Here is a 26,606-nt window from a genome sequence, read left to right on the forward strand (position 1 = left end):
GCGATCAGTCAAACCAACTAGTTCACATATTTATTGATTTGTACTACAGGCTCTAAATTCTCGTCCACAATAGGGCAAGTCCTGGGGCTGTCTACCTAGGTACCTGGCAATTTAATCTAGATACTAAAGCGGAGGGCGGATCGCATTCTCACAGGTCCAACACGCCCCCTCTATGCAAGACGCATCGAATTTGGCCTTTTGAGGATACGGGCACACTACCCTAGCCTCAGTCGTGCCATCCAACCTAGTCACATTCACGGGCGAAGCCTCAGGAGCAATGCCCTGCTCGACCCAAGCCCGCAGTTGTCCCAACAGCTCGAGGGGGTTTCCACTCGGGCCGCCAAAGCAATGCTCAAGACCAGGGACTTCGTAATGTCGGTAGAACTCCTGTGTCTCCGACACAATGGCAGACACATCCTGATAATACCGCTCGGTGGCCTTGGGGGACAAGAGCTGATCGATCAGCCCATGCCAGCTGATCAACTTGCCGCTTTGTCTCTTAAACTCAGCCAAGTCTGTGTCGTCTGTCTCGAGCAAAGAACCAAAGTCCTGTTTGGTGGCTTTCACATAGCGATCCAGCTTCCTGTGAGTCATGTTGGAAACATCCGCCGTCGAGCTCTTCTCAACAAACAACTCAAACCAGTCCTTCCCAAGCGGGTTTGCCCTTCCAACACACCCCTCCTCGGTACAATTCGTCGCCACAATCCCAGACCCATTCACAGTCAAATCACTCCCCGGCACAAGCCCATACCACACCTTCCTCCCATCCACCCTCTCCCTCCCATGCCAAGTCTTGTTCACCACCGCCGCCGCCGCCTCCGTGATCGTGATCACCCTCCCTCCCAACTGAGCACACTCAACCCCCCTCCCCACCATCCCAAACGGATCAAACGCCCGCAAACACCCCTCCACCTCTTGCACAATCCCATCCACCACCCCATCCAACTCATCACACTGCTTCGTGGCCTCCTCCCCAATAGCATCAACCTCACAACCGAACGGCCACTCCCCCCCTTCATTCATCACCACCTGCGGCCACTGAAACCCGCCCATCGCCTCACTCCAATACACCGCCGGCGCCCCGGCAACAATCCCGTCAAACAAGCCCGGAAACCTCTGCGCAAGTACCATCCCTTGCCTCCCGCCCTGGGAACACCCATTGAAGTAGCTGTATTCCGGCCCCTTTCCGTAAAAAGCCTTGATGATTTCTTTACCTATGAAGCCCATATCACCAAGACTTGCGCTCCCCAGATTGAGGAGGTTATACAAGTTCACATTTCCCTCGCTTAGCAGCGCCCACCGACGGGCGGTGGTGTCGGACCCGAGGCCGGCGTCGGTGGTGATGGTTGCGTAGCCTTCTCCTAGGCCGCCTTGCATACCGGCGTAGGAGAGGTCGAAGCGGCCGGCTTGGTAGCCGCCTCCTCCTACGGCTAGGAGGCGGGAGTTCCAGGGGTTGGTGGGGTTGGTGGTGAGGTTGGATGATGATGAGGCGGCGGGTAGCCAGGTTTCGATGATGATGCTGTCGTTTTGGCCTGGGTGGGTGTAGGTTAGGGTGATGTTGCAGAAGGAGAGGTTGGTGTAGGCGATTGCGGGGGCGGTGAGGCGGTAGATGGCTGGGACGGAGGCAGAGTAGTTGGTTACTGGGGTGGCGGTAAGGGAGAGGAGGGAGGCGGAGACGGGGAGGGGGAGGGAGGAGAAGGTGGTGGGGTTGCAGAGGTGAAGGGACATGGTGGTGGTGAGAGATGTCAAGTTGGTACGGTGGTGAAGTGATGATGAGAGTTGGGAATAGAGGGAGGAGGTTCAATTTATAGACGGGTCATGTAGGCAGGTATCCGCTCACCATGGCGATCGACTGACACGGCAGATCAAAGTTCCGTGTGAATATGACTGCTGAAAGTTCCATGCAAATATGGCTGTGCATCGCCTCCATGTGGCTCGTTATCACATCCAAAAGCAGTTCTACACCACGCGTCGAGGTGAGGTTGATTGAGCATGTTCAGGGAACTCACAGCGCAGGTTCATGTTGTCATTGAAGCATGGAGAGTGATCCTGTCGGGGGGCTGCTAATTCCGAGCAGTCCGAGGCAAATAATACACCGCGGAGAGCGCATAATCCTTCTGGTTTTGGTTTGGTGGGTTCTAGGTTGTAATGCATGTTGGTTCATGGCTCGGCTGTGTAACGCGAGACGGCTTGACAACATTTCCGGCCACCGAGTGGCTCCAGGTGAAGATGACCTCGGGAAGTTCGTCCGTGGCAGACATTGCTGAGCGGCTTTGTCATGGTCCAGGCTGTTGAGGCAATAGGGAGCCTTGGGAATATGTGCTGCCCTTGTCAACTTCTTCGTGACAGCAGCTCACCAGGAGAGGAGACCTAGCAAAACGCTAGCCATGATATATGGGGTGTGCGGCCGGAATAACTTGTCGGACATTATCGACATCCCCGCCAGGAAAAGTGCCCGCCAACAAACCTGTGAATGGCACCCTACAAAGACCCACTCACTGTGCTGCCTAAACCATTAGAGAAAAAGGCACCTAGCCTGTCATAAGAGGACCAAGACCCTGGTTGCTGTTCCTCATTCGCATATCGACACAACAGCAATGGCCCGTCTTCAGGACCTCCCCGTTGAGCTTCTTACAAAGATTGTCGAGGATTTCTGCTGGTGTCGATCACCTCCGCCTCACGCAGATTGCCATTGTCTGACGATACGGTGCGAAGCCCATCTTGGCAGAGAGGAGACTGGCCTCGAGGCTGATTATGAGACGCTTGCCGCACTCTGCCTGACGTCCAGGCTGTTCAACGATCTCGCCACAAAGCACTTGTACCACTACATCCCGGATCTCGACTCGGACGCTCAGTGGTGGCTGCTCCTTCGAACACTGGTTACTCGCCGTGACCTTGGCCAACATGTCCGATCATTAGACATAGTGACCCGGGATTATAAAACGACACCAGATTACCCGGAAGTTGAAAGATATCTGCAGGACCAGGTGAAAGCCTTGCAAGCTCGGCGGGTAGAGGCTGGCGGAAAACTCTCACCATGGGAAGAACGGGAATTCAGCACTGGGGCGAGCAACTATCTAATCAGTCTCTTGACATCTTTGTGTCCCAACGTGGAGAGCATTCGCGCCCGGCTCACCGGGGATTCCTTCAATTTCTGTGGCGCTCAGACGATGTCGATGTTGAAAAAGGTTGCGTTCGAGTGGTACGATACAGAAGGCGGAATCTGTCTTGCTGGTCTCCGAAACCTTCTTCAGGCCGCTCCCAGCATTGATAGCATGATAATCTCACCCTTCAGTCAGGAGGATGACGACAAGCTTGACTTGACGCTAAACAAACTCACCTATTTGGAACTGAGGCACTCCATGGTGGGGGCTGGAGCTTTGGATTCCATCTACAAGTTGTGCCCAAACCTCGAGATATTCAAGTATGAGACCGGGGACGCCTGCATTGGCTATGAGCAGTTTGCACCCCAGGACCTTCAGCGGGCGACTCTAAACCATGCTCGGAAGCTCAGGATGCTGATGATGAAGGAAGGCCCTGGCAGATGGGAAGAATTGTATGACGAACACCTGCATCCAGGCGTGTACGAAGATGCCTTGGTGGAATTGGATGCTGCACTGAAGGCTCGGGGGATTGAGTGCAGGATAACGCCGTTGGAGGACGAAAGTGTATAGATACCTCTGTAGGACTAAGATCAAAAGTTTGCCAGGTGTCAACCCACTTCGGCCATGGCTGCGTGGGTGTTTAGCTTTGGTGGCTTCGGGGCACAAGTCGGTAGCATTCCATGTCCAAAGTGTTCCTGCAACCCCTCACCTTCAATCTCCTCCTCCAACCTCCCGTCAGCCAGCCGCAACAATGGCCGGCTTCCTGGATCTCCCTCTCGAGCTTGTTACAATGATCGTTGAGCAGCTTTGCAAGGGCAGCAACTTCGACAACCGGTGCACCCATGCCCTCGCTTCTGTTTGCCTGACATGCAGACTTCTCAACAACTTTGGCACAAAACACCTATACCACAATCTCGAGTGTATCCAGACTTTTTGGTCACTGCTCATCCGGACACTTATCAAACGCCCTGATCTTGCACAACATGTTCGCTCCGCTTGAGTACAAGTCCAGTTACCTGTGGACTGCCCGCCTGACGTCAAAACCTACTTTCAAGAGCGAATTTAAAACACCCATCCAGGCCGGGAAACAGAGTATATGTTTAAAAAGAGGCCATATCAGTTCGCAGCTGTCATGCTCGCAAGTCTTTGCCCCAATCTGGAAACCCCTAGAGGACCCGATGCATCTTTGGAGCACATTCCACTTTTGTCTTCCCAACACCCTGACGAGACTGAGGAGGGTTCAATTCTGGCATTGGAGCTTCAACCGAGGCAAATGGGGACCTTAGCGTCTTCTCCTGATTCAAGCAGCACCCAATATTCAAGAAATGCCCCTCTCCGGGGTGTACGATGACGTGGATGGGAGTTTTGAAGGGCGAGTCCTTGACAAACTTACCAACCTACAAATAGATTTCTGCCCAATGTGTTCTTCCTGGTCGAGGGAAATATATTGCCGCTTTCGGACTTGGGTGGGGTGTGTAACTAGGAGCAGCACTGCCTCTGACACCCTACCCCCCTGCAAATTGGCTTAAAAAAATGTGCTTCATTTCGAATTGTCCAAATTCACTAGCTTAAATTCAAGTATCTGATTTGCAAATTAAGGTAAAGGCCTCGTTGAATCGTCATATAAACCCTCGGGCAGGAATAGGTTACTCTAGAGGTAATGCGCTCGTATTAATTCCGAAGTGGGGAAACTTTTTAGGGATAGAACTTTTGCAGACGGTGTCTTTAATAAGAGACCTCGCTAAGGGATTTGTATAATAGATTATAATAATAGGTCTTAATATCTCTTATCGGGTACTTATTATATAAAGACGTATAAAAATATCGACGTAACTAATATCGATATTCCTCAAAACATCCTCAATATTAGGTACGATCTTAACATCGAACCTCTCCAAAGCCGGGCCGCTCGCGCCCCAAGCCTTCTTAAAGAAGCCGAGTCGGGATATTATAGTTATTTCCCCACATAATAGTTCTAGGTCTTCTCACCTTTTACGCCTAAATATTATAGATCGCAAGAACGATATAATAAGGTGGCCGGGCTTTATAACATTGCTAACCTTAAATACAGTATGGCCAGAAAACAGGGACTCGGGTGTTGGAGGATAAAGAACAGCGAACAGACTCCTTAAGCAAGGCTCTGGACTATTTTCATGGTCTGAGCTGTTCGTTCCAGGTTGCCACACGAATACTACCCAAATGCAGCCTCCAATATACAGTCGTGGCTGAGGATAAACAGGAGCAAGGCACTGGGTCAATGCCAACACCCCACACATATTGACCATCTCGAAAGGCCTATTAACTAAGGTACCTAGATACCTACCTACTCTTCAATGAAAGCGTGAATGTTATTATTCCCCCAATTAACGCATCTCCAATCCCTATCATGAACTTCGCCCATGGGTGAGCTAGCTATATGGGGCGAAAGGTCGTATGTCTAGGTGTTGGCCATGCTGGAATTGTTTGACTTCAACACACACAAGAACCCCTTCCTTGCTCAAGTAAAAGGCGTGGTCTCCCTGATTCTGTTGCGGAATCGTCATCAACGTCATCACATTCACACAAGAATCAAAGGACAAATAAACAAAAGTGCGGGGAGAGGGATAACTTTATTATAATAATAATAAGAATATCGCCCCATACCCAAGATATTAATGTTGGTGATAAGAATAGAGCTCCCTGCTCAAGTCTCATGATAATGATGATAAGAATAGTGTCCATGTCCAAAATAATGATAATAAGAATGTTCCTCCCCGTCTATGCAGACCATTGATAAAAATACCCCCCCCCCGTCGCCCCCGTAACCCCCCACCAAATTAGGTCCGCGAGGACCAAACCACCCGCCAACCCCGCCGCCGCACCGAACCACGTGAGATTCTAACTCCAGCCTAATCATTCCATGTCAGTTATGCATGTTAAAGTGAACTGAGAGATTTTGAGACGTACCAAGAATTGCAAGGGGCCCCGCCAAAAACGTCACCCACCCAGCTGCCGCCTGCCGGGCCCGCAACCAATCTCTCACCGCCGGGGTGCGTCCGACCCCCACCTGGTCCCCGGCCCCCTGCATCACCCCCTGCCTAATACGGATATTCAGTCAGCACTCATCATCAGCAAATGGACTTGTCAGGCCTTTGAAAGCCTGACAAGGAAGTAGGACAGGTTTGGTGAACTCACTGGCTGGCAGGGTCAGCAGGGAGCGGGAGACGCAGGTGGAGATCCCCGCACGTGCACCGGTGGGTGAGGAGGTTGGGGCCCAGCAGGCCGAGCTCGACGTCGCCGGCTGTGGCGGCTGTGGCGGCGGCGGCGGCGTTGGCGGCTGCGGCGTTGGCGGCGGCGGTGTTGGGGCTTGGGGCCGACATTTTTTTTTTGATTTTTTTTTTTTTTGAAAAAAAAATGAATTTTCCAAAAAACAGAGGATTTATGTTGGGAATTGTGGAGGAGCGCAAGGCTCCATGGAGCAGTTGAGGGAGGGTTACAATGATGGATTCTTGGCACTTGGCATCTATTCTGGGCTCTTCCTGTATAAATATCTCACGGTACGCTCCACAGAGCTTTTCTTTTGTTTAGACAATATCATCAGTTCAATTTACATGCTTCAAATCAACTGTCTGAGTTCCAACTCAACAGGAATTGTGTTGGCTAAAAAATCCAAAATTGTGGGTGGTGATGCTTGAGGAAAGGAAATGGAAATTCTGACGAACTTTCAAATCTGGGATATTTGAACCCGCGCTGGGCACTAGCACAGCAACATGATGTGGACCTGGGTTGGGGCCAAAGGGAACATTCTCGTCGTCTTGCGTCATCCATTATGGTAACTGCAAGCTTGCATCTCGGCTGGGGAAGGTGCGGTTTCTCACTTGGGAAAAATTCACCTCAGGAAGGGTAAGGTACCTAGGTAAGTGCCGTTTGAGCAGGAGAGCGTTTTGTAGTTGCCCATTCGAGCAACTGTCACTTTTGGACCATGTCCATTGACGGGATTGGGCCGTGATGGGCTGACATGATCAGCTACCCACAAATGGTGGAGGCAACAGCAAACGCTGCGACAGGATTAAGGACAGCCATTGTGGCCTAGTCCTGTCCCTTAGATGTTTTTATTTATGGACGGATTTACATGGAAGATGGCAGTCTGCTTTGCAAAAAGAGTTGGCCGTGGGCTGGGCTCAGTTGAAGGGGGCAGGGCTATCCACATGTTGCATCTGTCTATCGCCTGGAAGACGGGATTTCAGTCGAGGGTGGATAACCAGTTGGATGTTACTTGGCAGCTCATGTCACTTTCATCCGTTGCAATATCGCCATCATGGTGATAGCAACGGCGACCTCATAATCATCCTCCCGTTAACCCTCATCGCTCTGGCCCTCATATTCGCTGGGCTAGTCACCAGACGAGCTGGTCCTGGGGTTGGGCGGAAGTCACGTTGAAGTTGGGTCACGTATGACAGTAGTGCCAATGGCTCGGCTGGCATTGCATAGCACACGGGTGACTTCCCGCAGAGGAGCCGACAACGCCCATCAAGTTCGCCCTGCCGATAAGAGTTGAGGTTCTCATCCTACTCTAACTCCAAGACGCGTGCAAGCAGCTAGCAAGCCCAACGCCCTGCTCGAATGAACAACGGACATCTCAACGAAGTCAAAGCGGTCTTCCGGCTTTTCGAGTAAGCCGTGCCGGAAACCGCAAACCTGACACGCTTTTGCGCGCATGCCTGTGTCTAAAAGCAGGAACACCTGTTGGGACCCAACGATGCGCATTTAGATTGATCGAGGGGGCAGCCACGAGACGTTATCTTTCTCGAACAGTCCAGTACTTACCCTTCCTTCGTCCAAGTTTATCCGGCAAGGGGCGAACGGCTAGCTTTGGGTGCTGGCACTGGGCTTGGGCGTTTGGGGGTTATAGGGTTTGCTCTTAGTTGGGGAGGTTTTTTTTGGGATGAATATGCTTATTATCTTTATTTTGGATCTGAGAATGCTATTCTTATTGTTATTATCTTGTGAGGCTTGAATAGGGAGCTCTATTCTTATCACGAACATCAATATCTTAGGTACGGGGCGATATTCTTATTATCATTATAATAGAGTTATCTCTCCTCCGTACTGGGGTTCAGTTTCACTTTGTTTCATGGTGAAATGTACATCTTTGGTGTTCTGACTGGATACCGGTCTATTATGCAACGGCCACCCTCAGGCACTAACTATCTTGAATGAAACCATGAATGTTATCATCCACCAATTGACGCATCTCCCTGTCATGCACTTCGCCCATGAATGAGCTGGGTATATGATCTGTTTCTTCAAGATTGACAACCTCGAGCCACGGTTTGCTAATAGTCTTTCTATAGAACAAAACGGAGGTTCCGAGAAGTTTTGGGTCTGGATGAATCCAACCAACGATTCTGGCTCAGCATCGCACCTATTAGCAGCTAATACCGTTGCGCAGGTGCTTGGATGAAACACAGGATAAGCACTCACCGGATCACCGAATCGAGGTCAATAAGTCTGGCGACATCAGTTCGGGACAAACTGCAGAGCCAGGCGCCGTCTCGACTTGTCATCGTGAACGAGAACCCCCATTTTGGCCACCCTGGTCTCCTCCCGTTTTCTCGGATTAGTTGAATAGTACGCTCATAAATAGGCCCTCCAACTGACAGACCGGTCCCTGTAGGTATGCTGTCATACGCCTTGACTTTCCCAGAAGGCCTATCTACGAGGAACGGGACAGGGTAAGCGTAATTGATAAGTTGGACATTGTCAAGACAGCAGCCTTCCTCGATATTGGCTCGCCAGGGGATTGGTTTCTGGAGTTGGGAGAGGTCGTTTGCCGAGACATATAGGCGGGCTTGCTGCCAACGGGCAGTCTCAGATGCGAACGGCTGCGGTGGGGGGCAGCAGAGGACATCGATCGAGTAGCGGTGGATACGTGTAGCAGGTGGAAAGGGTCGTGGAAGTTTGGTAGACATGCACGATATGTCGTTATGTCGACGCCATGTAGGGGGGCCGTGATACGCTGCGGTGAGCTTTTCTTGAAGTCGTTTGCCCCACCACTTGGTATTTCCTGTTGCGTGAGAATTACTTGGGCTGATTCGGGATAGGGCCCGCCTCCAGATACCAATGCCGCCCTTCTGGGATGTCGTGTCTTCCGATTTTGTCTCTGTGAGGTGCGACGATTGCAATAATAAAGATTTTGGCTTCTCAGAATCATCCACGACGGGTCCGTTATCATGTACATAGGGCGGAGGAGGATTCGTGCTATCGAGGTGGTCCTCGAAGAGGTCATTCATGCTTTTTTCCAGCATGTTAACTCAGGGACGGCTGAATTATTGGAGTGTCAAAGGATGAGAGAGGACAGAGAAGGTGGGAAGAAAAGAAAAATGACAGTTAAATGGATAATTATAAATCAGCGTTTATTCAGATGAACAGCAAACTTTACTACGGCACTGCCGTTCTTTCTCGTGGCGCAAATGCAGTTCTGGGACACACTCAAACCCCACCACAGATAGGCCGATATTTGCTCAACCTTAACCCACTTGATCAAGCCCATTTTAACTGGGGTAACTTTCTCTTTTTAACGCAGATAATGCATTTTTATAGGTACTTGCTCTATGTGCATTATTAAATTCTATTTGTGCGTCTATTAGAACCATTCAGCATTGTGTAAGGCAGGTGTAGCTTGCTGTCTGCATCCAATATCACTCATGGTATTTAAAGATTAAATTCCAATTTTGAGTACCTAGTAACATTGATGATTAGATGCGACACTTACGATAGCGCTTTTTAATCTCTCCTATTTAAAACCACCTCGTTGAATGCTCGTTAAACCCTGCCCCCATTGTGATTTCATGGAGTTATTAATCACAGCCCTGTTGATCTGCTTAACCGAACCTTCGTGAGCGTCAGTCCACTTCCACGAGCAGGCAGCTACGGACCTACAACCCGCTTGCTCAACCTGCACTCAGCTCCAGGACTTCCCTCGAGTGGGTATCCGGTGTCCGGACGGGAAGCTGCACTTCTAGCTGCAAGCCTGCATGCAATGACCATGTCATGAACGGCAGGGCCACTGCTTCCATTAAGAGCTAAGAGACGGGACCGCGATTGGCCGATATGATCAACCAGCCGCTCACAAATGGAAGTAATTGCAACGCCCTTGACGGGGGTTAAGAAAAGACACCAGTTGTGATGATGCTGCCACAAAAGAATCAGGGAGATCACCCCTTCCGCTTCAGCTGGCATATGCGCATATTGCACTTGTCTGCTTGGAATATCTCAGTTAAAGGTGAGTGACCGGTTGGAATTTCCCAACTCATGTCACATCACGGCATCCTGCTGTCCGGCATGGCAGCGGCGGCAAGAGGGAAGTTAATGCATGGTTGGATATTATAAATATTCCAAGTTTCAAGGCTCAATCTTCACCTTTTCTTCCTCCAGCCTCACATTAAATCTTGAATTCTGGTCTCTAGAAACTCCACTAACTCTCCCATTAATCGCTCAGCCTCTCGAACAATTTTTGTTATTGAAAAAAAAAAGAATTTCGATTTTTTTTCGAAATAAAAATGGCCTCCCAGAACTCCCCCGCGCCCGCCAACCAAAGCGGGAGCCTACGGATCTGAGGATTGGCATCAGGGCCCAAGATTGACACCCCAGAAATGTACGACTCTTTCAACACGTGTGGCAACCGGCCCACAGTAAGGCCAGTAAAATACTGGCTTGTGATTAGCCGGTAGGCCTATAAGAAAGATTAAAAGGGGGGTCCTCCCACTGGCTCTTATACGTGTAAGAGCTAGTGGGAGGTGTAAGTAAAAGACAGTGGTTTTAGTGAACTTGGGAATCGAACTCGGGCGTTTGCACTTGGTATTCCACTTTCCAGGAACCTTGGCGATCTTTTAAATAGGCTATTTACTATGGAAGTTGCGATAATATTAGTTTTTTCCATTTTGCGGTTGATATGTGGCCTGTGGGAGTCTTGGCCCAACTAAGCTTTGGAGGCCGATCAAGATTGACATCAGGGCCCAAGATCGGCACGCCAGAAATGTACGACTGTTTGGATTCACAGGCTCCCGCTACAGAACACAACAACAACAACAACAAGGCCACCATCGCCGAGCTTGCTGCCGCGCCTGAGAGCGCCCACCTCGTCCTCGCGCGCAGCGCGTGCGGTGATCTCCACCGGTGTCCCAAACCCCCAATTGACCTTGTACCGTGATTTATCCAAATTTGACTTACTACTCATAATAGCACTATGCTGACTGAAGATTAGGCAAGAGCAAGGAATGATATTGGGGGGGAAGGATACGGTGGGGGCAGACCGCCGGCGGCGCTGGACGAGGTGGGCGCTTTTTCGGCAAGACGTTTTGGGCTGGCTGGCGTTTTTTTCGCTCGCTCTAGCGATTTGGGGCTGGGGTTGGGAGTCCGGGTGGTGATCGCGGAGGCGGTGGTGGCGGTGGTGTTTTTTTTGGCGGACGTTTAGGGCTACAATCTTATATTTTTCCAATGCGCGGTGTAGGTGATGTAGCTTCTGCTGTGCCGCAGGCCAGGCTGCCTGACGCAATGCAAAGGAATGATCAGATCACCGCTATCTCACCCAGCCTTGGCAAGATGCGGATGTAACGACCACGAGGATGATGAGAGCGATCGGTCAAAACGTGCAGTCGATAGACAACAGCGACATGGTACCTAGATAGATTGTCTTTGCAGAGCTGGAAATAGATTATCGTGATAATGCGTAAACTGGGATCGCCGCCGGGTTTTATTTCTAAGTTTCAATGTTTATTTTCTGTTGGCGCTTAGCGGCCAAGCCTGAAGTGTTGGAAGATCGAGGGGGTGGATGTAGAGATACCATAAGGAAATTCACCTCAGAATTTGGCAGAGAATTCTTCCAGAATCGGCATCACATTTCCCTTGAATTGATTGTCTGGATGTTCACTATGGCCCCTAACCTCCACACTCTCGAGTACACGCCACATTCGGATAATGCGTGTCACGGAAGAAGACACTTTGGGCCGCAGGAATTTCTGGGCGCCACACTGAGACATGTCCCAAACCTCAAACACGTGGTCCTTGAAGACGTTGATGAGAGGGCACGAGCTGCGAAAATCCGGGACGAGAGTTAGTTCGACAACCAGATCAACAATCTGAAGGTTGGAATGGAGAAGCTGGGCATTGACTTGACGTTGAGTGAGTCTTGAGTCTTGTGTTGGAGATTGGATTGGGGAAAGTCTATTCAGATCTTTGCATGTATTTAGATTAGACGTCTTGGTCAATACACACAGCCGTGTCTACACCTCTCTCCTCACAAACTCTTCCCCGAAGTCCAAGTGACATCCTTAACGTCCCCAACCCAGGCATAACTCGGATTCTCAGTGTAGCAATAGTCGACCACGCCCACCGGCTCAGGAATCGTCAGCTCTTCGCCTTCCCCGAGCGGCTCGTCGGTGTACTCCCTATGCTCGACCTTTTCGCAAACAATGTTGCTGTTGACGGTGGCGGTCGACACTCCCGAGAAGCGGACCCTAAAGCGAACCCAACATAAGCATCATGGCCAAAAAGAAAAAGAAAAAAAAAAAAAAAAAAAAAAAAAAAAAACTCACGGATTCTCGGCATCCAACTCCAAACACTCCCACTCAGCCCTCAAACTCAACTCCTTCCTCCCCTCATCCCACCTAAACTGGCATTTGTATGGCCACAACGGCCCCTCGGGCACCTGAGCACCACCATCATACCCCATCTCACACTCCCACCACCCATCCCCGGCAGACTTGCCCTGGTAAACGGGATTAGGGTATCTAAACCCCCTGTTTGTCTGGAGGATAATCTCAAACGATATCGAGCCGTTGTAGGTACTGAAATACGAAAACTGCCATTTGGGACTGTAGATCGAGGAGAGGGTGCACGAGTCTTGGGTGGCAGGGACGGGGTCCTCGATGGAGTACGGCTGGAGGGTGACGACCGTGCCGAGGGTGCCTGTGAGAGAAACGGTCGAGTCGGTCGTGGGGACTGTGCAGAATTTCTTGAGGTGGGTGGGCGAGGAGGGGATGGGCTCGGTGGTGCATGAGAGGGGGAGGGGGAGGGTTCCGGTGGCGGAGATTTGGAGGCTGTTTTGAAAACATCATTGTTAACTACCCAAGGTAGGAATAGAAAAGGAGGGGATAGAAGGGGGAAATACGGCTTAGCTGGGTTGTGATCGTCGCAAAACCAAGTCTGGCTTACGGTCACGCTGTAGGTTGCGGGATCGAACTGGACTGCTGTGGAGATGCTGTAGCGGCCGATGGTAAAGGATTGGAACTCGGTGCCGGCGCAGAAAATGTTGGTTGCTACGGGGCCCTGGGACATGCAGCTTGCCTCGTAGCCGTTGGCGAGGTTGGTAAGGATGAAGGTTAGACGCTGCTCTTTGACCGAGGTGATCTCGTCGCCGTCTTGGTCGGCCCAGATGACGTGTGAGAGGACCCAGCTGGGGTTTTCGGACTTGGCGAGGCACCCGGGGGTGTCGTGGCCTGTGGGGCCTTCGTTGTATCTGGGGGTGAGGGCGACGGGTTGGAGGAGGGACCCCTTGACGAGGAGGGGGGAGCTGTCTGCTTTGCCGTCGGTGAGGGGGACGGAGGCTGTTCCGGCGGCGGTGAACTTTGTTCTGGGATATATCCACGTCAGTCCTCTCATCTGTCGGTCAAAAATCACCACCACACTCACTCGGGGGTGCGGTCACTGCAAGACCATGTCTGGTTGACCGAAACACTCGCTCTCGTCCCGGAGATCTGGACCGACGCAACCAGGTCCTCGATCTCTTCCTCCGCCGAGCAATTGCCCCCCTGGCAAGTGTACTCAGCTGTCTGGTTCGTCGCCCGGTTCAAAAGCGAAAACGACGCCCCCCCTTCAGTAGCAGTAAGGTCCTCGACAAACCAACTCGGAATAGTAAACGATCTCGACGTGCACCCCTGAGCAGAAATCACCGCTTGCGCCGAAGCCAGCGAGACCCCAAGAGCCGCTGCACCAACAAACCAAAGACGAGCCATCGTCATCACTCCAAGAACAAGACACAATTGACGAGACCACCACAATCCATCATCAGACAAAGAACCCGGGATGGATATATACCCTCCCCGACCCCCTATCTTCCCCGCCACGAACGTGAGGAGAACCAACCCCAAAACCCCGCACGACGGCAATTTATCCCACGAGGTAAAAGGTAGGTACCTACGCATCCAACATTATTATATTTCACAGATAGGACCCCAATCTATTCCTCTTTCCATACGTGATTGATGAATTGATCAGGCTATTTAACTCGCACCCACACCACCACACCTCCTCCGCTCCATCAGTTCCATCATTTGATTTCCCTCGTGGCCGCCACACCGTAAAGTCGAGCGGCACACCGGCACATTCTATATTATCCACGGGCCCCCCTGCCAAGTCCTTCGAGAGCTTCCTTTTGCAAATTGGGCTTAATATCGCGTTCGGATCGATAGCCCGGCATTGACGGGAGAGTCAGATGGTGCACCTACTTGGGGGAGTGATATCTTTTTCCCGGTCCTGGCCGTTGAGCAGGCAGGCAGACAAGGTGCAGGCGTGCTCAGTGGAAGTAGGAGTAGAGAGAGAGGATGAAATCAATGAATCTGGCTGTACATTTTCCACTTTGTCAGTCACCATTGAGTGACCAAGGGCGCCCCTTGAATCACGAGTGATGAGACTCACCGGTAACCAGTATCATGCCGCTTGCGGCCACGTAAAATGCAGCCAAACAAAGTGGCACGATTAGAAGGCAAAAGGTGTGCCATCTCCCGAACAGGAGGTGCATTGTATGGGGTTTGGTGTAGTTCTTTCTTTGTGCCCGGGGTTGTCAAGGAAGTTTACGTCTGCGCAGTGATTTTGTTGGACTTGAGGAGTCCAGTTCGAAGTGGGTGTCATTTGTTTTTTCTTTCTTTTGTCATTTAAGCCAGTGAAGAAAACTTTACCGGCTGAGGCGTCGCGAGAGTTCCAAGGCTTGACGGTGGCTCCATGACGGATGGCACCTGACACATTGAGCGTTCAGCATGTGGGAACTTTCAACTGGTTCAAGATGTCAAACCTTGGCCAAAGAGGAAGAGGGAATGCAATGGTGATTGCTCTACACACCCAGATTCTCAGACACCCTTTACTTCCCATATATTTTCCTCGTTCTCTCATCCCACTCCTCATCATACCCAGTGTCAGGGTCCTCCTCCATATCTTCGTCCATCTTATCCACCTCGCCCTCGGACCCCGCCTCATCTGCCTGCTTCTCGGCGTAATGATCAAGAGGAAGATTCTGAAACTCTTCCATGTCGTAAACAGAGCCTGGCAACTCAACATCTCTTGGGATTGACATGATGCCAAACTTTTGGCACATGCCCCAAGACCCGCTCGTACCATAGAATCCGACAATCTTATGATTGGTTGGTGGCTCTGTATAGGCAGATTGTTAGTTTTCTTTCTCAGCCTCCACGCAGGGGGCAGCCATGAAGCTTACCAAGAACCTTGACCTCATGCAGCTCCAAATCCGCCGCAAAACTCTGAAGATTCAAGCCACCTCTTGCCTGGCCATTAGACAACCACACTCTCAGGCCTTTTAACACGCCGTGGTTCTTCAGAGCCTTGGATACGGCCACCTTGGTGACTTCAACTCCAGGTGGGATCGCCATTTTCCTCGCCTGATGTCCTCCCATCTGTGTCGAAGGAGGTAACCTTGGGCCGCATGGCACCTTTGACCCATCCTCGTAATAGACATAGGCACCGTCCAACGCGCACCCGACCCTGACATCAATCATGGTGGCGTTCACAATCGTCCCATACCACTTGGTGCCCTTCCTCTTGCTCCGCTTCTTCAGCAAAACAGTCCACTTCCAATCATGATTCATGCCCCACTGTCCTTTCGAACGTTCCTCCTCCTCGGCGTTCGACCCAACGGCCGTTTTCGTGAAGCGAAGGTCGGTCCCGGGAATACCAGCATCGATGTACTCAGCCACTCGCAACCTCATCCAAGTCGAGATGTCATGAAACGTAGACTTTTCCCCATTCATACCCAGCGCCTCGATCCGATCCAACCCGCCGGTCGCCATCCTTTCCTCTTCGCTGACATGAGGGCCCAACCGCTCCATCAACTCTCGCAGTGAGAATCTTACACTCTTGAGCGGCTCGCCAGGGTAGGTGAGACCATCGCTGATAGACATATTCTTGCTGCAAACCCAAACACTGGCAAGCCCAGCATCGCACTTGATCTCAACATTTTGAGCAGCGCGGCCATCCACAGTGTCCTCCACCAAAGGACAAATCTCAGGTGCGCCCTCTGGCAAGGTCACATATCCCGGTAACTGAAACTCGGGCGCGCTATTGCGCAGAACAAGCGCGTCCTTGAGTTTAATCCGGTAGTATCCAGTCTGCGAGACGTCTGATCGGACCGGCTTCGGCTCCTTTTCTTCCTCCTCACCCGCACAGCGCAACGCGCGCGAGAGAAAATGCTCTGGCCATTGAAAGTAACCCCACCAAGAATGTTTGAATGCCCACCCCAAGTCATGACTGGTGATGAAGTTAGGCTTGGTCGCCGAAGGGTTAAACGCCCGGACAATCTCCTTGTAAAACCGTCCCTGGCTCACGGAGCAAGCTTCCCACATGCATATAGGCCGCTCACAACGTTCCCTGCTGACTGCATCCCCGACAGGTGTCGGGTCAAGGAGGCAGTCTGGAATCTCATCCATGAACCGGGGCCACGAGTAGGTCGACTGACTCCCTGACATGGCCAGCGAGAGGCCTTCTGATTTGTGGATGGAGAAAAGGGCGTCTGGGAGGGTCCTTCCCAGCTTCTCATCAAAGTGCGCGTCCAGAAGCAGGGCCGCGATGACCGGTTTGTTGTTTGGGTGGAGAGGACCGCCCGAGTTCTTGATCGCTTTGGACATGATTCGGTACAAATCCTTGTGTCGCTGCTCCTGGCCTGCCTTTGATTTTGCCGCTTCCATCTCAGCCTCAACGTCGCGTAACTGGGAGATCGTCTTCTCGGTGCGGATGACGTGGATTCGGGGAACGGAACCCATGACCTGCTGCTTGCCAAAAGACTGCTGTTGGGCGTGCCTGCTGAGGGTGTCGGGGGAATATTCCTCTTCAATTCGAAACGACTGGCGAGGCAGCCCGTCCCAGTAGATGCTGTCGGCGGCCAAGGCTTGCCACATGTAAGCAGCCACACGTAGCTTGGAAATGGCGGCATCGAGACTCGAGTGAGTGCTGGAAATGTCGCCAAACTTGGCTGGTGGGCAGTCGATAAAGAGGGGTGAATCCTTTGCTACCAGGATGGCGAGATGAAGAGGCGGTACTTGCAGGAGAGGGGTGTACCGAAGGGATAGCTAGCTGCTGTGTCAGTGCCAAAACTCATGAGAAGCACCAACAATTCAAGATGAACATACCTCAACCGCGTTGGCGGCATCATTCCCCGATGTCACAGTGATCTTGTTCAGGCCAGGAGAAAGCATAACCAAGGCCTTGAACTGTCCCAACGACAGCGGCCAGCGCTGGTCAGGGAAGCCGGTGTTGCCATGCTCATCTTCCACATGAACCAAAACAAAACTGCTTGGCTTGGGTTCGACAACAACAAAGTCCCCGCCCGTCCCAGAGGTCGGCTCAGTGGAGGCCACACATTTGCCGGAAAGCAGAAAGCATCGCTGGTGAACCTCCTCCACCTCGTCAATCTCGGCGTTTTCGATCTCAATCATGGTGACAAGATCACATACAGTCTGTAGGTAAAGAAGACAATAAAGACGGAGATTTGACAGAGACAAGACGCTGGAGAACACCAAGTTTAATAGTTAACAAAATGTCGGTGACGCGCTCCAGCTTTCATGGTGGTGGTGTTGTTCCAGACAGAAGATGGAGCTCTGGGGTGATGCCCCACAGATGCCTGGACACAAGAACCAGGCCCCTGCCTAGCGCACCGATGGTCGGGCGCTGTGGGGCCTCGGCCCTGTCAAAGACGGAGTGGCGCCTGGGGCGCATCAACGTCGACCTGCATCGGCAGGCAGATGGGTGAATGAAAATTGCGATCTGTTTTTGATGCCAGTCCCGGTATATGGTGAGAATCTTCCTCACATCCTAGACAAATGGCCAAGAGCGCAATGTGAAAAACCAGAGCCGTTCAGACTTCCACCAAACACCCAAAGGCAAGTCCTCGAGAGACGGGGTATAGATCGATCATCATCGCTTTCTGTTCCAAATCCCAGCACAAGTGCCAGGCAGAAAAATAGCGAAAGTAAAAGGGCCTCACTGTGTAGGTTTCGAGGATATCGTTCATCAACCCGGGTGGGATCTGTGGCTCCTTTGGGGAATACAGAAGAGGACGACTACTATAGAAATGATTCTCTGAAGTATTGTCGACATGAGAAAAAAAAAGAAAAAGAGACTGGAATTCCGGCAGAGAAGTCGAGAATATATACTGGGCAGTGGTGTCCAGTGCGCCGCTGCATTCACTCGCACGGGCCAGCTGAAGTTTTGGGGGGGGGGGCAACCAACCGAGGGAGCAACCAGCAGAGCAACGAAGCAGGCCGGTCCTGGTGATGATGGGAGCTCCAAGTGGGCCAAGATGTTAGCTGGAGATCAAGCTTCCCGAGCCATCAAGCCTTGTGGTGGTAGGCAGTGAATACGGTGGAGGATCAACATGGGAATTGGACGTCTTGCTGAGGTATCATCCGAAGAGTTGGGACAACAACGGCGGGAGACTGTCTAAAGCACCACCACGTGGAATCAAGCCCCAGACGGGAGTGACGCAACCTGGAACCACGTCAGTGTGGACCAATGGCTGAAGCACAGGAGAGGTCAGTGAAAAGGACAAAGACGTTGCACAATACTAGCATCAGGGGCACCACCAGGCCAAATGACAGAGGCACAAAGAACGGTCCAAATGAGCTGGCGTTAAGCAAGCAACGGGAGCAGTACCCCCGAGCTACCCGAGTCCCTCACTCAAATAAGCTTCGACCAAGGTGTCTCCCATCTAGCGGCCGACATGAGCCAGACACGGACGGCAATTTATAGTTTGCGCCTGCTCCCCTTTCTCTTGGACCGCAACGGCCATAAGCGCAACGTGGGTGACGTAGGAATAAGTTCCCAGCCATTGCAACGTACCACAGCTTCTCTTCTCTGTTTCCAGTCTTACCAGCCATCCTCAACAGCTTCAGCACCCTCTCAAGAACCAGTGCTGTCGTCGTGTGACAAGACCATCACCAACGACTCGTCGTCAACACTCCCCCGCCGCCGTCGCCGCCGCCGCCTCACCCACGCTGCAACCATTCTACCACCACATCGATAACCCCTTTCGCCCGGGGCTATGGGGCCCGACGAGATCGAGATGGTACCGCCCAAGACACCACGCGGTTTGCCCCCATCAGAAACAGATTACCAGCCCGTCAACTGGAAGAGGCTCTTTTTGCGCCCAAAGTACCTGGCCATGTGGGTGGTCTTGGTGGTTATTATCATTCTGACCGCCATCATTACCATCTACCACGACAAGGTTGTTGAGGTGGGTGATATTGGACACTTTGACAATGTATGTGGTGGCAAGCAAGAGATACTGACTGCGCATCCTCTCCAGCATCTTCGGCCCTTTGCCGAGCAAGTGCGCCATCTACCCGGCGGGTGGCTAATACCAATCGTCATCCTCATCGTGATATCGTTTCCACCTCTATTTGGCCACGAAATCATTGCATTACTGTGCGGAGTAGTATACGGATTATGGATTGGCTTCGGCATCGTGGCGGCAGGCACCTTTTTGGGAGAAGGTAGGTGGCATTCGTGCCGTGGCTGGTGATGGCAGTGTCAAGACGCTGACAGGCCCAAACACAGTTGGTACTTGGTTCGCCTTCAAGTATCTATTTCGACAAAAGTCGGAGAAGCTCGAAAGGACAAGCTTGAGCTACGGCGCCTTGGCGCGCATCACTCGTGATGGGGGTTTCTGGGTATACCGCTTCCTGTCTTGAGACTAGAATCATCAGGCGACTAACATGTGGACGGTATAGATTGTCCTGATTATTCGCTTCTCAGCGATACCTACCCACTTTTCCACCGCCGTCTTTTCCACGTGCGGCGTGAACTTCTGGATCTTTGCCATTGCGACGTTCCTTACGCTTCCGAAACAGATCTTTCTCGTCTATCTCGGTGTCCTCCTACTCCAAGATAAGCCGGACGACGCGCCCAAGAACATTGTGTTTGGTATCGCGTTTGTGTTGACCATTGTCATGGCAGGCTACATCGGTTTCAAGATGCGGTTTGTTAAGAAGATTTTGATCGAGGAACAAGAGGAAAGGAGAAAGGCTTTAGCAATGCCGACGATGGATGACACGGTCAATACCGGGGATGGGGCCTTGGACCCAGAAAGAAGCGAGGTTCGTGATCCGTGGACGGTGGAGGCGCAACACAAGTTTCTAAACAGGTCGAGTCAGTATGAGGCCCTTTCCCAGAACGACTTTAGCATCGCGATGCCAGGTCCTGCCGCCGGAAACCACACGCCGCTTGGTGAACGCTCCAAGGGACCGTCCACTGCGCCATCCGGGTGGACGACAGAGGCTGTCAACACACCCGATAGTCCAGGAACGCCGCCAAACGAGTACTTTGGGCAGCAACCGGCAAAAGGGTTTCAGTGGGTGTGAGGGATGGTGTTGCATCAAAATGCGCCATGTTACCTTGAGTTTGGATATGGAGGTTCGAGTGAAACAAAGGGCAAACAGTAGTGCATGGGCGTCAGGTGATGTTTTTCTGACGGCGATGATTTGTTGAATTGCTGAGGGGCAGGGGCCACGTATTTCCAGCGCTGCCAAGTGGACTTGGCCAGAGGGCAGAGCTTTGAGCTCTTCTCAACAGGGCTTTGTTTATCGAACCTATGGTTCCAATGACACTCGAGATTGGGATATATTGCAGATAGAGATATGCAAGTACATTACCGACATCCTGGCCTGCATTGACTAGGCTGTTCAAAGCCAAGACTGTTTGTTGGTGCTTTTTGGTAATGGCATCATCAAGAGAGGCATTCTTGGGTCTTCCAAGGAATTTGTGACTTCATCGAAGTCAGAGGGTTCACGATGGTGTAAAACGGAAGGGAAGCAGAACAACTGAGGATCCGCCATCAACCGTTCAACATCACCACACCTCTATACGATATATCAACACTCCAATCAACAAATGAAGCTCCTCGCCTTCCTCGCCTTGGCGGCGTTGATGTTGCTGCTCTGTGCACCAGCTCCTCGAATATCAACAGAGAGATGGAGGAGGCTATTGCGAGGGAAACTGGCGAGGTTAGGTTGCTGTATGAGGAGTTTAGCTCTTCGAGGAGCGCGTGGCGGGCTGTTCTGGAGCGGCAGGCGGTTCGGTTGGCGGGTAGGTGTGAGGGGGTTCATAATGAGGTTGGTGGGGTTGGTGGCTGGTGAGGTTGGGGAGTGTATTAGTGCTTTGGGGGTGAGGTTTGCGGAGGTGACTACGGCGATGGGGGTGAGCACTACGGCGACGAGTGTCGCGGGTGAGGTTGTTGACACGGGGTGTTTGATGGGGGTTGTAGGAGGTTGTGGGGGTTGTGGGGGTTGTGGGGGTGGTGGGGGTGGAGGTTGGGCTTTGAGGATAGGAGGACGAAAGTGGAAGAGGTTGCTGCTTGATGGGGGCTATGTTTCATCATTATTACGCTTATCTGTACAAAAAGAGTGTCATCTGGTTGCTGTTTCCGAGCATGTATTCCGTCTAGTAAGGCCAAAACCTAAAACGGCCGCTCCGAAGCTCTCCCAACAGGTGTGTCAGGCGACACCGGTTCCATCATGCTCACCCTCCCAGGCCTCCAGTTGGGTCCGACAGTAGAAGTTAGTGGTGAAGGGGTTCTATCTCTTCCTTCATCGACCGACGGCAAAGACCCAATCGTTGAAGGTGCCCGATGCTGCTCCTGCTGCGGTTCCATCGCTTTACTCCCGCTGTCCGCCCCAGCCTTGACACCAGGAAGCTCAAACACACCCGGCGGGTTCTCCGCCACAGCCGGCAGCGGCTTCTGCACCTCCTTCCCGTCAAGCTCCGTGTTAGGCTTGACCGCCGTACCATCCCCATCCAACTCCACAGTGCCACCCGACGTCCCAGTCTCATTGGGGGACACCCCTGTCACCATGCCCGGATTCGGCCCCGACCCTGAATGCGAGTGGCCCATCGTCGTAGGCGTTGACCTCGCGCCGGACACGTCCGCTGCTGAAAAGGGCACCGAGTTGTACCCGTTCTGCATCGTCGACTCTGACGCGTGCCTGAAGGAGGGCGAGTTGAAGACGGGTCCCTTGAGGACTGACTCGTCCGGCTCGGGCTCCTTGGCTGCGTAGGTTGATCCGATCCATTTTCTGCGTTTGCGGAGGAAGCAAAGCGCTGTGCCGCCTGCGATGAGGCCGACGCCGAGGACGGCGCCAACGACGATGCCGGCTATGGCGCCGGTGCTGAGGTTGGAGCTGCCTGAGGAGGAGTTGCTGGATGGGTCGAGGTCGGCGTTTGGGTCGTCGGGGGAGGTGATGGGGATGATGGTTTCTTGGGCGCCTTGGTTCCAGATGCAGGAGGAGAGGTTGAAGGTTTTGCGTTCATAGTCTACGGAGAGGTAGCTGAGGAATGTTAGTCTTGATCTTTTTTGAGGTGAGAAGCTGGGGGACATACGCTTCTTGTAGGAATGTTCGGCCGAGTGTGTACTGCGAGGAGCTGTTGGCTCGTCGCAAGGGAAAGTAGTGGCTGGTGTTGGCTACCAGAGGAGCCTCGGCTGTCAGGTCAAATGCGGCATAGGGGAGGACAATGGTTACGGTGTCTCCGCCCGACCTGACATCAGAAAGTCTGAAAGAGACTTGTGCGTCCGAGTCTAGGAGTCTGTTTCTGTGTGTGTCGTTCACAAGATACAAACCTGATTCCCCATCGAGTTGCAGTCCAAACGCTTCCTCAAACGCTTCACAAGCTTCTTCTGGCAGCCAGATGTTGGGGTCTGTCGAGTCGATGAACATCTCGATGGGTTCATTAAGGAGGGTGGCAGAGTTGGATCCGCTGTAGCTGATGGACTGGACCACAACCACCAGGTCTCGGGTGATGTCTTCTGCCAAAGAAAACGACACCGAATTTTCCCTGAATCGAGACGAGTCATATCCGGAGAACACTAATTGACCGTAAACCTGTTTCAGCCGGTATTTCGCCCCGGCTGTGTAGCTGTAACTGAGACTTGGAATTTTCTTTTGGTCTTTCAGGGTCGTCAAGAAGGATGGCGATGAGGTGTTGGCCAAGGAAGTGAAATTCATGGGCTGATTGCTGAGACCAAAGATGCCCCTGAAAGAGAACAATGTTAGCTTTCACATCAGTTCCTTCAAGAGGACGGATCACATACAGATAAAACGGCTCTGGAGCAGCTATCATGCCCACTGTCTGGTCGTCAAACTCGGGCCCGTTGAGCCCCAGTCCCAACTTTTCCAGCCCAAATTGAACTCCCACATCGTACCCAAGATGCGCCCCAAGTCCAACGCCGTCATGGTTGATCCCGTATTGGCCTATGTCTTGCCAGGTGGAGGACTCGTTGGAATCAAACAAGTTGCCTCTAGAAACGGCGCAGTCGGGAGGTATGGTGCCAAATGCCTCTCGTGAGCAGGCAAGTTCTGTTAGTGGCACTAATGTATGGGGTGATGCTGTTGAAGGGAGCACCCTGATGAACTGCTCCGGTGTGCCGACCCGGATGTCGAATGTGCTCCATGGGCCATCGTTACCTTCGCTGGTTTTGTGTCAGCAGTGATAATTTTGGCAAGACGTTGCGAGACTGGAACGTACAAGTACTGACTACCAGGAATTACAAGAGGGCCTGGCTTGTCGTTTTGCGCAGCTGTCTTGGCAACCAAGAAGGCACCTGCAAATAGGCCTTTTGAGGGGCGCATTTTGAAATTATATGAACACAGAATAGCGTACTAAAGGTCGTTCATTTTCCCTTTGTAAAAGGGCCACGGTCAAGTTGTCATGTCTGTGAGGGTAGCAAACAACAACATCTCGCCGAAATTCTCGTGGGCTCACTACTTTTTCGCCTTCTACCCTTGATGATCGCTGACGACTTCTTTTGATGAATCCAGACATTCGCAACACCGGGATGCCACCCCATGACGTGAGAACCGGGCGAGTGTTGTCAGGGGCGTGGCCCCAAGTCAGAGACGTCACCCCGCAGCGGACCCCCTGTCCGTCTATCGTCAATGCAACCCTCCACACCCAATCAACAAAACCGACGAGCCAACCGCTTGCCTCTTCCAGAAGCTCCACTGCCTTGGCTTCCACTTGTCAAGCCAGGTCCCCGCAGTATGTCCAGGTTCCTGGCAGACCTGCAGGTGCATCGATGCCGGATTGGGCCTGACAGCGCTCAAAACAAGATGTCGAGAATTCGGGAACCGGATGGCCAGGACGTGGCAGGCGTGGCAGACGGTGGCAGGGCTATGGTACCCTGCATGGGATTTGACCTTTGGAATAAATGACTGACCCATCTCCTGTTTTCCCGTGGTTCTGCCAGAGCTCTTCAACTGCTTCGACATTCGTTGCCTTTCGCTCGTTCAACCAACGCCAACGTTGTTGGTCAAGGGTCAACCATGCTGTCGTCTTTGAAGACATTAGCGCCCTTGGGGCTGCTGATCTCGAATGTTGTAGCCTCTAGAGATGATGATGGTAAGCACCACACCCAACTATAGATTCAACTCGACAAAAGTTAGCACAAGAACTGACAGTGGAGCAAGGGGACGACGTTCGCTTCAGAGTTGATAGCACCACAATCTACGACCCCCAATGCACGGCCAGCGTGACGGTGTACAACACAACGGTGGTGCAAAAGACACAGTTTGTTGACTACATCGTCAACATTACAAAAACCAACACTTGTTACGAGTCTACGACTCTGACGCTCAACTATACCGTGTCTGTCACCAACACAGACACAGACTTGGTCACTATCACCAACACCGGCACCGACCTGGTCACCATCACAAACACCGATACCGACTCCGTGACCATCACCAACACCGACACAGACTCTGTCACCATCACAACGACTGACACAGATGCCGTAACAATCACAACGACAGACACAGACGCTGTCACCATTACCACTACCGATACAGATGCCGTTACCATCACCACTACGGACACTGATGCAGTCACAATCACAACAACTGACACCGACTCGACCACCATCACCAGAACTGTCTACACGACCACCTATGACCCCTGCCCAAAGTCATGCTCCATCTCCGCCGCCAGCGTCCACCTCTACTACTGGCCCACGGACCGGCCGTACACCTACCCAACCACCTATGTCGACCCCTCGCTGTCCTACACCTTCACCTCTCCCTCGGTCTACATGTACATCCCCTCCGCCCAGGGCGTCAACACCCTAGGCGAGCGCGTGGAACCCTCCACAACAAACTGGATCCTTCCTCTCGACCTGTACGAAGTCTCCACCATCGCCCGCGGCTCTAACGCCACCAGGCAGCTCACCCTCGCCGACCTGGGAACCAACTGCCCGCAAACCTACAACCCGACCGCCATCGCCACCATCCCGAGGGACTGCGACCCCATGCTTGCAGCCCCCAGCCAAGTCCGATCCTGGGCCTACCCTTGCAACGCCTGCGGCCGGTTCGGTCTCTTCGACCCCCCCTATGCAGTCCCGACCACCACTGGACTTCTCGGCCCGTCGACTGTCGTGGTTACCGCCGAGCCGATCACGGTGACTGCCCCTCCTGTGGTTGAGACTTCTCCCCCTCCACCACCACCGCCACCCCCCGTGACAACGGGAGCGCTGGTGATCGAGTACCACGACGAGGATGGAAATATTGTCTCAGCGACGACGATTGCCACGACGGGGGCTAGCGGTGGTACATCGACTAGCACTGTTGTCGTTGCGCCCACGAACACGGATGGTTCAGCTCTCCCCACAGAGACAGGAATGGTCCCGGAGCCATCGGGTGGTGAGAGTTCAAACATTTTTACCATACTCCCCACGGACACTATCATTCCACAGCCGGGAGAGACTGGTTTGCCGACAGCAACGACAGGTGCGCCTGACGATGAGCCGCCTGTTGAGGTGACGTCGCTGCCTACTACGACGGTGGCGACGGCGGCGGGGAGGAAGCTTGTTGCTTCGGGGTCGCTGTGGTGGGTTATGCCTAGTGTGGCGGGGATTTTGTTTTGTTTGTAATTTGTGATGTATTTTTACATGATGATTTGATGATCATTTTGGGTTAGAGAAATAACAAGGAAGCGTACTTTTTGAAGATTAAAAAGCGCCGTGGGTTTATATCTTGGTGACGAACGTGCATTGCGGCGCTGTCTGTGTAAATTCAGGCGTTCAGGGGGTCTGACGAAATGAATGTTGTGGTGTTTCTTTCCCTTTTGAGTGTCAAGGTGCTGAATGAACAAGGGGTGGCGAAATAAAACTCAATGCATGCAGGTACTTCAAAGCTGAAATTGGAAGATAGAAGGTACCTTATTGAACACGAGGTGCTCTATGTTCAGATCTTCTTC

At 52.4% G+C, this 26,606-nt stretch overlaps 8 protein-coding genes across 8 annotated transcripts; 4 read left to right on the forward strand and 4 right to left on the reverse strand.

Annotated features, from left to right (window-relative positions):
- Positions 1-123: 123 nt before the first annotated feature.
- QC763_507020 (uncharacterized protein) lies at positions 124-1,728 on the reverse strand (the record flags this gene model as incomplete). Its single annotated transcript, XM_062913293.1, has 1 exon — positions 124-1,728. The coding sequence occupies one exon, from the start codon at positions 1,726-1,728 to the stop codon at positions 124-126; it is 1,605 nt and encodes a 534-aa protein (XP_062764670.1).
- An 869-nt stretch (positions 1,729-2,597) lies between these two features.
- Positions 2,598-3,674, forward strand: QC763_507015 (uncharacterized protein; the record flags this gene model as incomplete). Its single annotated transcript, XM_062913292.1, has 1 exon — positions 2,598-3,674. One exon carries the CDS (start codon positions 2,598-2,600, stop codon positions 3,672-3,674), a length of 1,077 nt encoding a protein of 358 aa, XP_062764671.1.
- Positions 3,675-12,295: 8,621 nt separating this feature from the next.
- Positions 12,296-14,287, reverse strand: QC763_507010 (uncharacterized protein; the record flags this gene model as incomplete). The annotated part of the gene is made up of 4 exons (XM_062913291.1): positions 12,296-12,601; positions 12,680-13,183; positions 13,255-13,716; positions 13,776-14,287. 4 exons carry the CDS (start codon positions 14,285-14,287, stop codon positions 12,382-12,384), a joined length of 1,698 nt encoding a protein of 565 aa, XP_062764672.1. The 3' UTR covers positions 12,296-12,381.
- A 932-nt stretch (positions 14,288-15,219) lies between these two features.
- Positions 15,220-18,055, reverse strand: QC763_507000 (uncharacterized protein; the record flags this gene model as incomplete). The annotated part of the gene is made up of 3 exons (XM_062913290.1): positions 17,498-18,055; positions 15,574-17,437; positions 15,220-15,509 (listed from the first exon to the last, which is right to left on the reverse strand). The coding sequence occupies exons 1-3, from the start codon at positions 17,801-17,803 to the stop codon at positions 15,220-15,222; spliced, it is 2,460 nt and encodes an 819-aa protein (XP_062764673.1). The 5' UTR covers positions 17,804-18,055.
- Positions 18,056-18,140: 85 nt separating this feature from the next.
- On the forward strand, positions 18,141-18,641 carry QC763_0073520 (uncharacterized protein; the record flags this gene model as incomplete). Its single annotated transcript, XM_062906012.1, has 1 exon — positions 18,141-18,641. One exon carries the CDS (start codon positions 18,141-18,143, stop codon positions 18,639-18,641), a length of 501 nt encoding a protein of 166 aa, XP_062764674.1.
- Positions 18,642-19,407: 766 nt separating this feature from the next.
- TVP38_2 (Tlg2-vesicle protein) lies at positions 19,408-20,762 on the forward strand (the record flags this gene model as incomplete). Its single annotated transcript, XM_062913289.1, has 4 exons — positions 19,408-19,599; positions 19,672-19,858; positions 19,923-20,035; positions 20,096-20,762. 4 exons carry the CDS (start codon positions 19,408-19,410, stop codon positions 20,723-20,725), a joined length of 1,122 nt encoding a protein of 373 aa, XP_062764675.1. The 3' UTR covers positions 20,726-20,762.
- Positions 20,763-21,665: 903 nt separating this feature from the next.
- QC763_506970 (uncharacterized protein) lies at positions 21,666-24,163 on the reverse strand. The gene is made up of 4 exons (XM_062913288.1): positions 23,883-24,163; positions 23,449-23,826; positions 22,740-23,390; positions 21,666-22,687 (listed from the first exon to the last, which is right to left on the reverse strand). The coding sequence occupies exons 1-4, from the start codon at positions 23,984-23,986 to the stop codon at positions 21,820-21,822; spliced, it is 2,001 nt and encodes a 666-aa protein (XP_062764676.1). The 5' UTR covers positions 23,987-24,163; the 3' UTR covers positions 21,666-21,819.
- A 414-nt stretch (positions 24,164-24,577) lies between these two features.
- On the forward strand, positions 24,578-26,280 carry QC763_506960 (uncharacterized protein; the record flags this gene model as incomplete). The annotated part of the gene is made up of 2 exons (XM_062913287.1): positions 24,578-24,755; positions 24,824-26,280. The coding sequence occupies exons 1-2, from the start codon at positions 24,680-24,682 to the stop codon at positions 26,278-26,280; spliced, it is 1,533 nt and encodes a 510-aa protein (XP_062764677.1). The 5' UTR covers positions 24,578-24,679.
- Positions 26,281-26,606: the final 326 nt, after the last annotated feature.

The sequence above is a fragment of the Podospora pseudopauciseta genome (assembly GCF_035222475.1).
Source record: "Podospora pseudopauciseta strain CBS 411.78 chromosome 5 map unlocalized CBS411.78m_5, whole genome shotgun sequence".
Lineage (NCBI taxonomy): Eukaryota > Fungi > Ascomycota > Sordariomycetes > Sordariales > Podosporaceae > Podospora > Podospora pseudopauciseta.

What these genes read in the sequence shown, in the direction of transcription:
- QC763_506970 (XM_062913288.1), bottom strand. Translation starts at nt 23,986, where the DNA reads ATGCGCCCCTCAAAAGGCCTATTTGCAGGTGCCTTCTTGGTTGCCAAG. An exon ending in GCTCCAGAGCCGTTTTATCT is followed by an intron (nt 23,391 to 23,448) that starts GTATGTGATCCG and finishes GTTCTCTTTCAG; the next exon opens with GGGCATCTTTGGTCTCAGCA. An exon ending in CGAACATTCCTACAAGAAGC is followed by an intron (nt 22,688 to 22,739) that starts GTATGTCCCCCA and finishes AACATTCCTCAG; the next exon opens with CTACCTCTCCGTAGACTATG.